Source organism: Gopherus flavomarginatus, chromosome 2, assembly GCF_025201925.1.
Source record: "Gopherus flavomarginatus isolate rGopFla2 chromosome 2, rGopFla2.mat.asm, whole genome shotgun sequence".
In the NCBI taxonomy this organism is placed as follows: Eukaryota; Metazoa; Chordata; order Testudines; family Testudinidae; genus Gopherus; species Gopherus flavomarginatus.
Window position 1 is genome coordinate 224,459,356 of NC_066618.1, and position 18,073 is coordinate 224,477,428.

The 18,073-nt window shown below is 40.9% G+C and overlaps 1 protein-coding gene across 24 annotated transcripts in view; it reads left to right on the forward strand.

Moving 5' to 3' along the window:
• The window catches only part of DTNA (dystrobrevin alpha), a 342,834-nt gene that overhangs the window by 288,237 nt on the left and 36,524 nt on the right, over positions 1-18,073 (forward strand). For 20 of the 24 annotated variants that reach the window (XM_050941967.1, XM_050941964.1, XM_050941966.1 and 17 more), the window contains 4 exons: positions 8,404-8,491; positions 11,338-11,441; positions 13,447-13,560; positions 17,594-17,690. In XM_050941967.1, the coding sequence (XP_050797924.1) occupies positions 8,404-8,491; positions 11,338-11,441; positions 13,447-13,560; positions 17,594-17,690 (403 nt within the window). The remainder of the gene's footprint in view (positions 1-8,403; positions 8,492-11,337; positions 11,442-13,446; positions 13,561-17,593; positions 17,691-18,073) is intronic. The other 4 variants (XM_050941962.1, XM_050941975.1, XM_050941970.1 and 1 more) reach the window with 1 other exon arrangement.

Below are 18,073 nucleotides of genomic sequence, written 5' to 3' on the forward strand. Positions count from 1 at the left end.
GCCAGAATGCCACCCCAGAAAATATGCCGCCCCATGCACGTGCTTGGTTTGCTGGTGCCTAGAGCCAGCCCTGGTCTCCGCATGTGCAGCAAAAACAAGATATAAATAGTTCCATAGCACATCCCTTCCATGTTTCTGAAGAGTAGCTGGGGAATGAATGACAAAGTCCTTGATTGTGCAAATAATTGAAGTACAAAACATCTGATTACTGACATTTAAAGGTCGCAGTCCTAGCATCCTTAATTAAAAAAAGCTTCAATCATTTATATGAGCTGCCAACTTGACTTTGACACAGAAAATTAGCTTCAAGAGACAGTAGTCTTAGTCATGCAGCGAATAATGTTTTTTTTACATTTTTCTCTGCTACCAATTGAAGAATAGAGAGGAAAAGAATAGTTACATCTAGAGAAAGATAAGAAAGCCATCATTCAGAAGCCACCTGGTGTTTCTGTAGGGTTTCACTGCTATAAACACTGGCTATCCTCAGATGAGCACCATATTACCTGATAACTAACTGAAGTTTATTATTATCATGAAGTGCTAAGTGAGGTCTGCTTTCAAGACAGATATGATTACTATTAATCATGTTTTGGTAGCTCACCTGCCATATGTCACATAGTTTCAAATAGTGTTGAGGCTCTTACATATATTGAAATATTACTGACAACAATGATTAGGGCTGGAACTTCACCTGGGACTTAAGTCATTGTGCTTAGATATTGCAGCACATTTGGTAACAAATAACTGACCCCTTCCCCCGGTGACATAATAGTCACAAGAAAGTAAAATAAGAATTCATTGATAGCCTTAAAGGGACACCATCCAAAAAAACCCAAAAAAACTCAAAAGGCCCAGATCCTCAATGGATGTAAATCAATGTTCTGGAGAAGTTAGTGGAACATATTGATCTATATCAGTGAAGGATCAGCCTCAATATATTTTTTTCAAAATACTTCTTTTGTGCATTGGAAATAAATTTGATTTTTAATATTACTTTTCACTGCATATGTTTACCTCCTACATTTCATTTTCTATCACTGAAAGTGCAGCGCCCCCTTCCCCACGCCCAGTCACTTTCTGTTTCTCACAGGCTTGTTTAATGTGGTGATCCTCAGTACTTCAGAGGACTATATAAACAAGGAAACAATCTGTTTATTATAAACTAAGTTGTCCAAAGCATCCACTGTCAGTATGTTCTGGTCCCTGCGATTTTAAAATTACATATTCTGGAGGCATTTGTAACCAATAATGACAACGAGAAGCCCATATTACTTACTGACTAATGACTTTGTTGGGCTTTGTGAGGCAAGCTGATGCTCATTCAGTTTAAGCTATTGCACAGTTCTGATCAAACTTACAGCAGGAAGTCCCACAATGTTCATGGTGCAGCAAATACTTCAATTTCCCATATTTAGGCTGAAGAGATTAAACCAGAGTGAGCCCATTTCACTGTCTTAAGAGACATTGCTTCAGTAGAAAAGAAACCTTATGAGAAATATCGTTAATTTGAGCTATTTCCCGATGCCAAAGAATAGTGTCCAACTCAAGTGAAAGGAATAGGAGATGATCGTGAAGGTGAGGTATCCATCTTAATACACCATGGTCATGCCCTCTTCTTTTGGTAAAACCAGAACAAAGTAGACTCCTTTATCCACAAAAACAACGAGGAGTCCGGTGACACCTTAAAGACTAACAGATTTATTTGGGCATAAGCTTTTGTGAGTAACAATATATATTTTTACAAATATATATTTTTGCCTGTATCTCTAATTTTCACTCCATGCATCTGAAGAAGTGGGGTTTTTACCTGTGAAAGCTTATGCCCAAATAAATCTGTTAGTCTTTAAGGTGCCACCGGACTCCTCGTTGTTTTTGTGGATACAGACTAACACGGCTACCCCTCTGATACTAGACTCTTTTAGATTATTAACCGTTAGCTGAATTCAGAGTCTTCCCAAGAAAAACCTGCAGCAGAAGCTAGGAGCCTTAGTCTCATGGAACCCCTAGCTAATGCGGTGTCAGAAAGAGCCTGCTCTACCTGCAGCAGCCTGCTCAAGGAAAAGAGAAACAACAGTTGTTTTAATGGATTTGTAAACATTAATATGGGCTTGTTGAGGCAGAACAGTTCTGTCTTCGTGGTAGTGATTCATGGCAACGTACCTGTAAGCACAGGAAATAGTTTCTGTGAATGTTACATATAGTGTTGTTGTAGCCAAGTCGGTCCCAAGTTATTAGAGAGACCAGGTGGATGAGGTAATAGCTTTTATTGGATGAACTTCTGTTGGTGAGAGACAAGCTTTTAATCATACACAGAGCTCTTCTTCAGGCCGGGGAAAATAACTCAAGAGTATCACAGCTAAATGCAGGACGGAGCAAATAGTTTAGTATAAGTAGTTAACACACATTTCAAGGGACCATTCAAGGTGACGTGGCCCGTTGACACCCCTCTAGTCATAGGGAGGAAAGGAAGTGAGGGAGGAAAAGCAGCTGCAGGGGGATAGGTGGGAAGCTGGTAGTGGTTACAGATGGTTATAATAAGCCATAAATCCAGTGTCTCTATTCAGGCCATGATTTTTAGTGTTTAGCAAAGTTGCACATTTAAGTTCCCAGGCTCATCTTTTGAAAGCACCATGCACAGGGCCAGCGTTAGACTTGCTGGGGCCCAGGGCAGAAACTAAGGAGTGAGCTCCCAGCCTGCCTCCCTTCCCTGCTCTCACATTGGATTTCTGCAATGTTTCTGAAGCTGAAGGCAAAGCCCTACCGCGTGGGCTTGAAGCCAAAGGCTAATCCTGGCAGTTGCCCTGCTTGCTACCCACTAATGCTGACCCTGGCTGCGCAGGTTCCTGTGAGGATGAGGACATTTCCAAGAATGTAGCAGTCTTCTCACAGAAATGAGAAGCCAACAAAAACTTAGGGAGTAGGAAGATGAGATGATAAGTTAATTGTTATCAACAGCATGGATTTCAAACCATCAGCTCTGATTGTTCTGTGAGCTCTTTGACAGTACAGTTTTAAATTGATTTTCCATATAATTTTGTTCTTGGGACAAGTCACAGCAGGGCTGCCCAGAGGGGGGCAAGTGGGGCAATTTGTCCCGGGCTCCGCAGGGCCCCCAAAGGAACAGCTGAAGCTCCTGCCCCAGCTCGACCTGACCCTGCCTCCGACCCTCTCCTGGAGCCTCAGCACATCCAGGGCTGTCCCTGAACAGCTGCAGCCTAACTCCGGCGGGGCCTGAGCGCCGCCCCACTCAGAACCACGTGGCAAGGGGGCGGTGCTATGAACTCCGTGCTGAGTGGACGAAGCTCACAGCCCCACCTCCTTTACCCCAGGGCTCTGAGTGGAGAGGAGCTTGCAGCCCCGCCCCCTTACCACACGGCACTGAGCGGGGCAGAGCTCAGGCCCCGACGGAATCATGCTGCACCGCTGTTGAGGGACGGCCCTGGATGTGACGCGCTGAGGCTCTGGGTGAGGAGGGAGCTGGGGGGGGGATTGGCTAAGGGGCAGGGAGTCTCGGGGACAGTCAGGGCACCGGGAGGGGGCAGAGGTTGGCGGGGCGGTCAGGGGACAGGGAACGGGGGAATTGGATTGTGGGCATTCTGGGGGTCTGTCAGGACTCAGCGGGGGGAAGGGGGATAGAGGTTGGGGCAGTCAGGGGACAGTGTAGGGTCCCGGGGTGGTGCTGGGGGGTCTCTGGAGGACGGTGAGGGGACAAGGAGCAGGATGGGTCGGGGATTCTGAGGGGGACAGTCGGGGGGCAGGAAGTGGGTGGGGTTGGATAGGGGGCAGGGCCAAGCTTTTTGGGAGGCACAGCCTTCCCTACACTGAAGCTCATTCAGCAGTTTGAGGCTTGCAGAAGAGCCAAGCTGTTAGCTTTTCCATTAGGGCTACCATCCCTTTAACTTCTCAAATGCCAAATTACAGTCTATATTTAATTTCAGTGCCACAGGGAGATCCATGTCAGGGGAGGATAGCTTCATTTAAAATTAGCCACTGGGGAAGGGATCACGTGAGAAAAGCAATATCCTTCCCAACTCTACAAAGGGAGACTCCCTCACCTACATTCCCTGAGGCTCCAGAGGGGTTAATTCAGTGGTTCTCAAACTTTCATCCTGGTGACCCCTTTCACATAGCAAACCTCTGAGTGCAACACCCCCTTTCCCCCTTATATATTGAAAACACTTTTTTATATATGTAACACTATTATAAATGCTGGAGGCAAAGTGGGGTTTGAGGTGGAGGCTGACAGCTCGTGACCCCCAGTAATAACCTCCTGACCCACTGAGGGGTCCTGACCCTCAGTTTGAGAACCCCTGGGTTAATTTAATTTTAGCACCCTGTGTCCATTCAAATGCATGTGCTATTTTGAGCATTTCAGTTTTCACAACATAGGCTCATCCCAGATTCTGGACCAAGCTCAAATGGTCAGTTTGTGGAGTATGTACATAGTCTATACTAAAGACAAACCCACAATAATCGTCTCCAGTTTGTGAAGGACCCCATGGAGCCAGTCTCTAGGAAACAGATAAATGCATGGAGGTTAAGTCCATTAATGGCTATTAGCCTGGATGGGTAAGGAATGGTGTCCCTAGCCTCTGTTTGTCAAAGGGTGGAGATGGATAGCAGGAGAGAGATCACTTGACCATTACCTGTTAGGTTCATTGCCTCTGGGGCACTTGACATTGGCCATTGTTGGTAGACAGGATACTGGGCTGGATGGACCTTTGGTTTGAATCAGTATGGCTGTTCTAACCTAAATGAACACAAAGTTATGGAGACAGATATGAGTCAAGGAAGCCAGCAGAGTATCAAAATCTGGAAAAATCTCTGACTGGATGGACTCAGGCGTTTGGTCACAAGCTGAGGTGGTTCAAAAGTTTTAGATTTTTTTTAAACGGAATTTTTTTATTGTTTCTTTAAACAATCAAACACAGCAAGCAGCAAATATTTTGCCACACACTTCTGCAACCCCAAACCATATTCAGGTTTTGGCAGACTAATTTCAGCTTTTCAATTAAAAAACACCACAACAAATTTTGAAGGAAAGCAGACATTGTCCATGATTTTTTTTTGCTTTTTAAAAACCCCTAGTTTTCGAACCAAAAAAAGTTTTGATGGAAAATATTTGTCCAACCCTTTTAATGAGTTTAGTGCCTTTTAGCACCAGCTGATGCTGAGAACCAGTGATACCTTGTAAAGAAGTTTTCTCAAAACTAGGTTTGTGCTGAGATGCAGAAGGTTTATTTTTCCCAGAGCCGCCCGTGAGGGGGAGCAAGTGGGACAATTTGCCCTGGGCCCCGCAGGGGACCCCACAAGAATATGGTATTGCAATTTTTTTTATGGAAGAGGCCCCTGAAATTGCTTTGCCCCAGGCCCCCTGAATCCTCTGGGCGGCCCTGAGTCACAGAAGTAAAGAATAGGTTAACACAATAAACAGCGTGTTGTCAAGTCGCCCTCCTAAGACGAGCAAAAAAAATGTGAAAACAGAATCAGCATTTGCCAGTAATATTCATACAAAAGTTCTCTTTGAAAAGTGGAGAAACGCTGCAATTTGAGAGTTCAGGTAAAATGCCTGATAGTCTAATTTTCCCCACCTCAACTCCCTACTTTAGCAAAACTGAGGGTGCAAGTCCATCCATTAGGTTTCAGAATCAGTATATTAGCCAGAAATGGTCTCATGAATTCTGTTACCAAAATATATGGGTTTTATGCAGTGCCATTGTACCAGCAACAGTATTGGCACTTCGCTCCATATGACAATAAGAATGATGTAAGCCTAATAGCCTGAAAGTTATTACAAAGTCTTTAAATAAAGAAATTAAGTGTTGGAATGACTGTTTAACATTCTAAATATTTGAGGCTCATCAGCCATTCATATAAACACCTTACATCAGAAATATTAAAATCATGAGATTTCTCAAAGGGATACCTCATTCACTCTTGTGAATATCCCAAATTCTACACATAATTTGTAAATATGCTTTAATATCACACTCCACCTTTATTCATGAAGTTGTGGGGGAAAGTATAACCGTATGAATTATGGCACATCATAACTCTGCAACTTAAATCTTGGAATTTCCAGATTAAACATATTGTTCATACACAATGGTGAATGATCACGTACAACAGACGCATTTCATTATATTTCTTTTGAAATTCCAGAACATTTGTGCAAATAACTTGAGGCATTACTAGCCCACAGTTCACACACTGCTATAATATGTACCATACTATATGCGTCTATGTGTAAGTGCATGCCCCAAGGCATTTAATATAAAGTGCGATAACTGTAAGAACCAGAAAGTTGAAGTGATTTTATTCATTTGTAAAATTATTTCAATTAATCCTTTTAACTACACTCCAGATTTGTGCTACTCTGTCAATCCACATCATAATCTGTGATTTTTCAGGGTTGATAATATGGTTGTAAATTGCTATACAAATGACAATTGATGCTGGAATACCCACTTTTGTCACAGTTGTTACAATGTGATGTCTTATTGAAAAATACTGAAAATTAACTATGTTGTCACTAAATTAATCCTTATTACATGGTTTGTGTAATTTCGTGGGACTGAGAGTTATTCCCCTGGGGTGAGGGTCATTGTTTTTCGCTTGGGTAATATAGTAGTACTGTAGATGAAGTATGTAGAAGAAATGTAGCAGATTATAAACTGGATATTTATTCAATTGCACAATCAAAAAGGGAAAATCACTCTGAGCTTGGTTCTTCCTTCACACGAGGGTAAACCAAGAGTACATTACAATCAGTGGTGTAAGTGAGAGTAGAAATTAATCTCTTGTATATACAGTCAAATAAATTAAACATCATTTTTACTAAACTAAAATGACCACTATTTCCTTTCTACTCCAAGTACTATCAGAAGTGGAATAAATAGTCAGCCACCAAGGCTTAGTTCACCCAGCACGAATCTCTGGCTAACTCTTCATCACTTTGATGAATTTCTAGCACTCTGTTAGTCTCACTGGTATTCTGAGTATAAGACAAAGTTTCCTTTTCTCTCTTACTATTACCTCAACAAGTCAGAACAATTCAATAAGGCTTCTGGCTCCAAGCTGCCAACCAGTGAATCCAAGCCACTACCCATCCTTCAAGCGTAGCTTCTAACTTCCAGTGGAATCCTTCAAGCATTAGACCCCCAACCAAAAGATGCACCTTCTGGTTCCTTGAGTTACTGTGAGAGATATAGCTATAGGAATCTCTCCAATTTCTAATGCATCCCAAAGTAGAACACTCTTATGTAACACCTTTTATTGCGTTACTATTTCTTTTCTCTTGTATATAATTAAAAGCAATACTCTTTGAGCTGAAACTTGGCTTCTGAAGATGTTATTTAGGATCAAGTCATTATTTTCATCTTTCTTCCTTTTAGCTGGTTTTGGTCTGCTTGGCTCTTTTTAAAGTTGTACCTATTTAGAACATTCACAGATTTTCAGTTTTTTAATTTTGCAATTGTTTGACTAAAATATGGCCTCCGTTTAAAATAACATTGGTCAAGTGACTAGCCTATAAGGTGAATGATCTGATTTGCCTTTGATATTCCTAGAATAAGAAATGTAAACAGTTGAGATATTTTAAAGTGATTCTACAATATAAGCAGTAATTTTTTTTATTTTTTTTCCTAATAACAAATCTTTGTTAATATTCTGAATGAGGCACCAAAGTAAACTTTTTTTGAAAATGTAGTGGCCAATATAGTTGTAAGAGGTAGCAGGATTTTATTAATTTTAAAATCAATAGAAGTTATGGGGCAATGGCTTGTCCCCGCATGATGATCTAAAAATTTACCTCCAAGTATCAGAAACTGAGAGAGGAGGCTGAAACCTGCTGTGTTTCTAGATGATTCAATGAAGTTCATATATAAAAATCACACACTGTTCAGTGATCCTGGACTTGACTGGGCTCTGCAGATTTCACCCTCCTGCATCAACAAGGGCAACTGGACCCTAGGAGGGATTCACCCTAGGAGGGATTCACGTAGAAACATGTCGGAGGTTCCACCGTAGGGCAATGCTTATATGCTGGCCAGCTGCATTTCTGCCCTCCCCCTCAACGGAGTCAGATGAGCCCTTTATGCCACCATGGCTCAGTTCTCCCACATTTTCTGCCAGGAGACACCTGGGTTATGCATACACCAGCCAGCGTAACCCAGGGTGAACTGAGCCTTCTCACCTCCTGTCAGTACCTGTGTGCAAAGCAGGATAGGTTATTAATTAAGGGTAGCATTTGTTAGAAGCCAAACCCATGTTTGAACATAGTTCTGGGTATTTTTCTTGTAAATTCTGGAATGAAAAATGATGGACACTGTGATAAAGTGACTGTATTGTGCTTTCTAAACACTGATGTCTCTCTCCTTTTCCCCCCACCCCAACTCTGAGCAGCATGCTTGACAGTGCAGGCCGTCTAGATGAAGAGCACAGACTGATCGCCAGGTATGCAGCGAGACTGGCAGCAGAGACTACTGCATCAGTAAGTGGTTTTAATTGGGGGAATGTAAAAGCTTCCTTTTGCTCTCGTTTCTGAAAAGCAAGGGCTTGTCAGTATCAGAAAATTTATATCTGACAACCTTGATGGTTCACGGATTTTTTGATTGGAAGATATTGTTATGTAATGGAGAAGAAGGTTTTCTTGCAGCTATGTTAACAATGTAGAGTATAGATTTAACCTAGTGATATTTAAACAATTCAAACTAAGGAAACTAACTGACTGCCCTCACCTACCATTATTCTACCATCTCCAAATCCAAAAACACGAAGATCGTTTGGGATCTCTGAACTCAAACTGGATTTGAAAATATTGCCTAGATTAATACTGGTTATAGGTTAACGATTTACTTTAAAGATTAAAAACTGAGGTGGTGAATCTATTTCATTCCTTAGCTCAAAAACCAGAGCCTTAAGTGCTGAGTATTTTAATTAGTGATCTTGGACAGGATGACTGTAATGACCCATTGCATTAGCCTTGGCTCTCATTTTCGTTTCAGAGCAATGATTATACAGGATAGAAAGGGATGACAGGCTAAAAACTTACTATATTCAGAATTAAAAGACATTGAAGCAGGAACCTAATTGAAGTGTATAAAATCTTAAATGGCATAAATAAGGTCAACCCAGTTACTTTTTTCCATCTCAGTGCATTTGATAGACCAAAGAAGCATAAATGAAAGTTAAATGAAAAGTAGCTCTGTACAGAATGTCAGGAAGCACATTTTCACTCTTGGGATATATACTGTGGGGTCAGCTGAAAGAGCCAAATAAGGCAAGGTTGTTCATATTAAAACTGTGAGCCAAATTCAAATCAGGTGAAGGCAGTTGAGCTGCTGTGGTGATGAATTTGGCCCAGGGTTTTTTGCCATCTATCGTATAAGACTTCACAACATTGAAGGAGCGAGGGTAGCAGGAAGAAATGCACACAGTCTGATCATCTCACTGTCCGTTACCTGACAATCAGTCACTGTCGGATTCAGAATGCAGCTCCACTCAAATTTAAGGCAACCTCTCATCTTTAGCTGGTTCATCTTATTGCTTAAGGATGGTAATTCTTTAGGTAACCAAAATGCCCTGCTAATTACGTGTGTGGATGGAAAACCCTTCTGGAAGACTGAAATATCATCCGTATCTGTCTGAGTTTTCTATGCAGCACCTATCATCATGGCATCTTTGGCTCCATAGGGATTCATAGCACTGAGTATACACACACAAGAACCAGATGTGGTTTGGATGGATATGCTAAACTTTCCCCTCCCCACCAATATACCACATTTTGCTATGTCTTTTAAATATACACTACAAAGGAGAAAGCAAAGAAAGGCCTTCTGTGAACAGGAGCTCTTAGAACAAATGTGGCAACTACAAATTCTGAAGCTCACTTTAGCAGCCAAATGGAAGATAAAAAACCTATGAGAGACATTGCTAAGGCTGGACGTGCAGGACTAAAGGGCCCAGTTATTTCTGTCTGAACTGTACAGTTTATCAGTGCATTTGTTAGATCTCCGTTTTGGATGTGCTGCGGTTTTCCTTGACGGATAGAATATTAGTGGGAAAATATCCAGGTAACTAAAACTAAAGTTTTAAAATTAAGTAACTAACTAAAACCAGAAATGTGTTTTTCCCTAGGCATTATGTGGAATGGAGTCTAGCAAGAAGAGGAATATATTTTCCTTTTTGAGGGCTAAATCTGCCAAGCACTGTAGAAGAGATGCTCAAGATTAGGCCCCATGTGTTAAGGTTACACTTCAGATCATTCTTAAAGTGAGAGACAGTCCCCTTTGCAGTAGCTGAGGGCACTAACTCAGATGATCAATTTTTAAATCTTTATCTGTACACCATGGAGGACAAAACAATTACTTGGATGTCTTTCTTAATTAGGATACTTCCAATGGTTGTATTAATCCCTGCACTGCATCACTGTAGAAAATATTTTTAATAAACACAGTGACTTTTGGTTCTTGCTGGCAAACACAACAAAGGGAGTACTCCAACAAATCTGTAGTGAGATGGGTTTGAAATCCCCTAATTGGAAAATGGTTCTGTTGTATATTAAATGCTATGGAACAGCTCTTCTGACATGTCAGTAGAAGGTGTATCAGAGATTCAGTCACATGAACCATGCACTGAACTACAGCCTAAATGAAAAGTGGATGATGAATGAGGATTTAAAGTGGAGAAATCTGCTGTGCTTTCAAGGAATTAAAGGTTCTTGGGACAAGTGGAAAGCAAATGTGTTTTCCTTTATTTGGGAGGTGAAGTGAGATGAATTTTAGTCTTGGTTTTTGTTTGAGTGGAAATTCCTTTTTTCTCATGTTGCAAGTCTCAATAGCTTTGTCTACAGCATAATAATTAGGAGCTGTATTGTAGCAGCTGCCAGTAACAGTGCAGCTTCATCAGTGTGAAGCCACTGCTGCAGATGGGATCAGGCATTTTTATCAGTGTTTCCTGGAAAGCTCCTTGGAGCAAGTTGGAATGACATGGTGGTAAACATTCAAGCATTGTCTAGCTTAGTGATTACACTGTTGTTACTAAATTGTGCTGTTGCACCATTGGTGGAACATGACATAATATGGATACTTGTTTAGTTTTATTTTATTTATTCATTTATTTATTGTAGTGTAGAGGGCCCAGGTCCTCAATGGCATTTAGGCTCCAGGGTGTCTAAATAATACCTTTTGAGGATCCGGGCTGACAAGTCTAACATAATGCTATCGGCAAGCAGATTTCATTGAACAACTGTTAATCACACTTTTAGGTGCAGATGAGTGCATGGACATTTTTCATAATGCAGCCAAACTCTCTCTCTCTCTCTCACAGCAGCAGCAGCAGCAGCAGCAGGGTCAGCAGAGAGGTGCTTCAGATATCTCTTTCACCATTGATGCAAATAAGCAACAAAGACAACTGATTGCAGAGCTTGAAAATAAGAACCGGTAAGAGTCTCCAGAAAATGCCTGCCTTTGTTTAGTACCACACACAATGTACGTCTGTTTGTTTTTAACATTTCTTCTCACTTGTTTTTGTCTATGTGCTCTCTCTAGATCTAGATCTATCTATTTATCAGGATGGGAGACTGGTTGCCTACATAGCCAGTACCAGTATACTTGTGGCAAAATTGTGGGGAGCCACTCTTAAGGCATTACAGAATCAGCTTGTGTTTTGAAAAGTAGATGGTTACATGCTGCGGGGTAGTTGTAAATATTTTTACTGTTTGCAGTTACCCTTTCAGAGGGTTAAAAATAAAAATCCTATTCTGATTCTAAAACCAGAAAATCTTTAGTGCCCTTTTTCTGTTTCTAGAGAAGAAAATTAAAATCTCCAAAACACAATCTGTGTGTGATAAATAAAAGAAGCACTGATTGTAAAAAGACAAGCAGAAAATTAGGCTTTGATACAGACATAGCTGAAATTGGGGGACAGGCAATGGGAAGTCTTTGGAATTAGGGGCCAGATACGCAATTGGAGTAAGTCAGCCTAGTTTCATTGATTTTAGTGGAGCTACATTGATTTACACCACCTGAGTATCTGGCCCTATATGTCAGACCCACAATCACTGAACAGTAACTTATGTTGTCATGCAGAGCTTTGTTCTGTGTTCTCTACTTTTACTGTTGGGTAGATAAGGACTGGCCAAAACCAGATGCCTTTCTATCACAGATTTCTGCGATACCTTCTGTCACTGTAGTATAATTCCACCAGCTCTAGTGTTAATTTATCTTTCATAGCTCAAGTCTGCTTTCTGAGTACTGTATCTGATGCCCACCAAAATGTAATGAAGAAAGAGTCTGTCACTAACATCAATAAGCTTCACCTCTCTTCAGCAAAGCTCTGCATCTCTGTTAGCACTCTTATACATCGATTCCGTTCTAGTAAATCCTATTAAATGTACTTTCCCCTGAAGAGCTGCTGTCTTTCAGATCCATAGTTAAATTAAAAGCATTTTAAAAGTGCAAACGATGTGTGCTTGATTGATGTAGAAAACAGGACAGATATTATTCTAGTTTCTATTGATTTAATGTGGAGCATAGAATATTCAGGAGAGAATGAGGCAGGGCCGGTGCAACCATTTAGGCGACCTAGGCGGTCACCTAGGGCACTAGGATTTGGGGGATGCCATTTTCTTCGGCAGCAACTGCGGTGGCCGGCTCTTCGGCTGCCCTGGTTGCCACCGGCATTTAGGTGGAGGGAGCTGGGGCAGGGGAGCTCAGGGAGGGACACCTGCAGCAAGTAAGGGGCGGGCGGCACACAGGGGAACTCCTCGCCCCAGCTCACCCCTGCCCCGCCTCCTCCCCGAGCACGCCATGGCTGCTTCACTTATCCCACCTCCCAGGCTTGCGGTGCCAATCAGCTTAGGCGCCGCAAGGCTGGGAGGCGGGAGAAGTGAAGCAGCAATGGCGTGCTCGTGCGCAGAGCAGGGGTGAGCTGGGGAGGGAGGGGGTGCCTCAGGGCCGAGGGTGGGGGATGGGGAGCAGCTGCAGGAGGGGGCGCCTCAGGGCAGAGGGGGAGAGCTGCTGCAGGGGGGGGCTCAGGGCGGGGGCTTGGGGACGGGGGAGGGTGCAAAGTGAAAGTTTCGCCTAGAGTGTGAAACATCCTTGCACCAGCCCTGGAATGAGGGTGAGGAATTCATTAGGTGAGCCACACAGGATCTATGTCCCTGCTTTCCACAGAGGGCATCTGAAATTCGGGCTCTAGTTTTATGGTCTTTTTTATGAAGGTCTTGCAGAAATGCTCTCTTTCTATGACTATAGCAAACATCAGCAAACCTGTTCCAGTGATGACTGTTTCACTAAAGCTGAGATGTTCTGGTGTTTGGAGCCTAGTCATGGTATCCTTATTAGTTCAGAGCTACAAACAGTCCTTATTCTAATAGTGATGTTCTAAGCTGGTTCTATGGAAATGCACTGACCTTTAGTCTTTTACTTACTATCCTCCCCCAAGAGAAATCTTACAGGAGATCCAGAGGCTGCGGCTTGAACATGAGCAGGCATCTCAGCCCACACCAGAGAAGGCACAACAGAACCCCACTCTCCTTGCAGAGCTCCGACTCCTGAGGTAGGTGTATATGCCATGAAGAATTCCTGGAAACAGATTTGTGTAGATAAGGGTAAACACATAAAATATTCCTGTTCTTTGTTCTTATTTTTTTCTTTTTTTCTTTTAATGAACAGTGTAATTTTGTTCTATTTAATTTAAATTCAGTATAGGCCTTGACTGTGAACACAGTGAAGTATATGCTTAAAATTTCCACATGTGAATAGTCCTGTTTACTACTCATGTGCCTAAAATTAAGCATATGTGTAAGTGATGCCAGATCAGGTATTTCGGTTGTAAGCTCTTTGGGAACAGGAACCGTGTCTTGCGCCAATATGTATAAATAACACCTTATCATAATCATGTGGGGGGAAAACAATGCTATTTCAGAACAAATACTTCTGCCAAAAAAACCCAACACCTTTTGGAACAGATCCTCAGAGTCCCTTAGAGCCATGGAGCATCCTATAGCGTGAGAGCTAGGAATGGAATGGCCCTTTTACGAGGTTATATTGGTCATTTTTGCTTCAACAACCGAGAAACTCTTGGCTGTTTCAGCTACAAGGACAGTTGACCAGATTGTCGCAGTGGTCAGCTTCAGTATAAACACCGTCCAAAGTGAATGTACCAATCCTGAAGAGCAGTGTGAGAGCCAGACTGAACATCAGATCAGAATAATTTAAAACTAGTTGCTGTATACAGAGAATAGAGTGTGTATAAGTGCTTCCTCTCCAGTTAAAACTTTCATATTAACTTTTCAATAGAGTAGATTTTAGAGCCCACAAGATAAGAGAGGACTTCCTTGCAGCTTTCCTTCATGCAGTAACCTGTTGCTGGTACCATTAGACAGCCACCTGATATCTGAAGAAAATCTTAGGCTGAAACTGTGCAGAAAAATCTTTGTTTACAAATGCTGTATGATTTTAATTTTTTAGCCTCTTTTCCCCTAAAAATAAATCTTTGTTTTGCTAATAATTACATTTGCAATATGATCTTAAGATAAACTAGTTGGAAACAGAAATGCTTTCTTCTTATGACTGATCTGCCTCTTTAATGACTCTAGATACCTAGTGTAGTAGCATAGAGAATTACCTTCTGCTGCTGGGCAAGTGACATTCAGCACGAGCTTCGGAAATCAGAATTGAATGTCATCAAAATACACATCACAGAATAGACTATTCATGTAGCTCCTGTGCATCATGACTAAAATCTATTGTAAACATGTTTACAATATTAGTAAATATTACTGAATATTAATGTCATATTCAGTTGACAAATCAAGTTCATTTTAATTTTTTTTTAAATCCAGAGATTGATGTAGAACTAGCAGATTAATTCTATTGAATTTTGCAGCACAGATTAAAAACATAATAGCCTAGTTTAAATTTCCTGACACTGGGTGGCCTTAAGGCACCAATACTGGGTTCTGTCAACTGAGATATCTTTCCTGTTTTCATATATTGTGTCAGAATAATCAGATAACTTTAAATCTGTGTCAGTACTGCTTCGCATGTGTCCAGATTAATGCTTATCAGTTAAGAGTAAAAAGGGTTTCCTTTAACTGTTCATGCAATTTTGGCAAAATCCCAAATTCCTGTACATTAAACAAGATATTGGGTGAGACCTTTAGCTAGTATAAATCAGCAGAACTGCAAGGTAGTCAGTGGAGCCACAGTGATTTACTCCAGCTAGGGATGTAGCCCATTGACTTCGGAACTTGGAGCAATTATAGTGTAGGACAATTTGAGTCTTATAACATCAAGAAATGTTGGAGTTTTGCAGATCTGTAGAACACATCTAACATCCTTTGCAGTGATTTTCTGCCTTATGTTTATACTTTTTGCATTTGATCTTCACACTTAAGACACATCTCTGGCCACCTGTCTGTTTACCCACAGCTAAATTTTACATGACCCTCAATTTTTCAAGAAACTATTCTCCAGAATATTTAGCTTCAGAGTCTTTTCTGGTTTTGAGGAATTCTCAATTTCTTCTGGTATAAATGAGAGCAGAATTTGACCCTTGATCATTTATTTCTGTCTATTATTAAATTGTGAGGATAAAGTTTCAAAACTGAGGATATGTCTGCACTAGATTTCTTTTATCTGGAGTTAATTGATTGCCAGTTACTTGAGGTGCTTAACACTTTTGTAAATGCCAGCATGGACACTCCCCAGCTTATTAACTGGCAGTACCATGTGGGGAGTAATTGCATTAGCCTACACAAAAGTAACTCAAGATAACTGGCAATCAACCAACTCTAGGTATAAAAAGTTTAGTGTAGACATATATCCTGAGGTGTGCCCATAAAATATGCATACAAACACAGTTAACTGCAATGCAGGTGTTCCTGAAGCAATGAATTATGAAAATGTAGCCCTTACAATCTACAAAATAGCACAAAGAGCAGAAAATATAGATCAGTTCACTAAGAATGGAAGTTCTTTTCCCTACACCCACAACACATGCCCAATTAGGATTGGCACTGTTTAATTTATTCAGATGCCTCAATATGGGACTTGCATATAATCCACCTTCTCATGACAGGATATAGGATATATATGCTGGCATTTACAAAAATATAGAATTAACTTCATTTCTAAGCACAGCTCCAGAGTGCAGTTGATGAAATGAACATGAAAAGGTATGTCAAGTGATAGCATAATGCTTCTCTCCCTGTGCAATGAATCTAAAAGACAACATGAGTAAACACTGAGACCTTTTCTAGGATATGCGAGTTTGAATTGGGTAGATGACTTCTCTTGTTTTTGTTTGTAATTTCTTAAACCCACTTTCCTTTCCACAATTCACAGCTTTTCCAACCATTAGATACTCAGGGGAAAATCCAAGCACAGGAAATTTCAAGTAGAAAATATTTGAATCTTCTAGAAGAATAAACAAAGCCTTGGTATGTTAGGGCCAAATCTACTCATGTTGGTGAGCAATAACTCATGTGAGTAGTCCCATAGAAGTCAATGGTGCTGTTTGTGTGAGTAACTCCTTTATTGTGGTTAAAGGGCTCACAGTCTGGCTTTTACTAGCCAGGAACTATATTTAACATTGCTGACTTCTACCTTCCTCAATTTTGGAGAAGTAGAACAAAAACACCAATTTACAGGCATTACAGGATGCATCAAATACCATCTTTCATTATGTTTTATATGTATAGATAGGATATAAAAATATAGTAGAAAGAATGTATAAAATATCACCTAATCTAAAATATGACTTTTAAAAATATTATCAATAATATTGTAATTTGCAGGGGGCAGCAGCTCCAGGTTAAATATGATAGTGACCTCCCCAAAATCTGATTATGTATATCCCATAGGCCTGATTCAACCCTCTGTTATATGGGTGTAACTCCCACAGCCATCAGTGAGAGTTGGACTTGTATAGTTGAAGGCAGAATTATACCAAATTCTCCTGCTTAGATTACCATAGGTTGTACTTGTACAGAATCAAAATCTGCTCCATGTTACATGGGCTTAAGGCTGGAGTAACCTCACCAGCATGCATGGAGTTACTCAGGATTTACACGGTCACAAATGAGCATAGAATTTGGCTTGCAGCATCAAAAGCTATTTTCAAAAGAGTTAAAACTGAAAACATGTAATAGCTTGGACTCCAGCCTCTGAAAAGCCACCTCTCTCTGTTGTTCTGGCTGAATTTCTGAATTCTCTTGAGCTCTCCCATCTTTACTTGTCCAGTGTCAATAATCCTGCCAGACTCTCGTGTTCTGAAGTAATCTCCTAACACTCTTCCAAATGTAAGCTTACTTGTGTGAATCTGAAAAACACTTCTTCATTTGCTGTTTGGGGAGAGAGTGTCAGTACTTGCTTTACCCCAACCATCATACTGAGCCCTTTGTACACTCTTAACTTCATGGAACTTCCTAGTTTCTCAATCTCCCCTGATTTCTGGGCATTATATTAAATTCAACGCATGTGTTCACTAATATACTCTCCACAGTTGACCTGAAAAAATGATGCAGTTCAGAAATTGTAAAGCTGACTCTATGAAGTATTAGCTCTGATCCTAACTTATTTTTCAGACAGCGGAAGGATGAGCTCGAACAGAGGATGTCTGCTCTCCAGGAAAGTCGGAGAGAGCTGATGGTACAGTTGGAAGGCCTCATGAAACTACTGAAGGTAAGGTGCTCCACTTGAAAGTCAAATGAAATGGACAGGGGCCAGTCAAGTAGTGTCACATAGGAAAGAGAGATTCATCATATTAATAAAACACTACAGAACTTGAATATTTCCTCCTACAAAAGCTTTGTTTCCCATCAATTTTCTCTCTTAGCTTTTGCCACTCTAATACATAGGTTTTCAGGATCAATAGTGTACCCACATGATACGGTTCCTGTACTAACACCATATCTTTGTTGTCATACTATCACTAAATGAATTGGACAACACTTGAAAGCAGTGTAGTAGACTAAGTATTACTGATAAATAATTGAAATTCACTTGAATATGCAAACAAAGCCCACTGTGGTGCAGTACTACCTTGCTAGTTAGTGAGGAGAGAT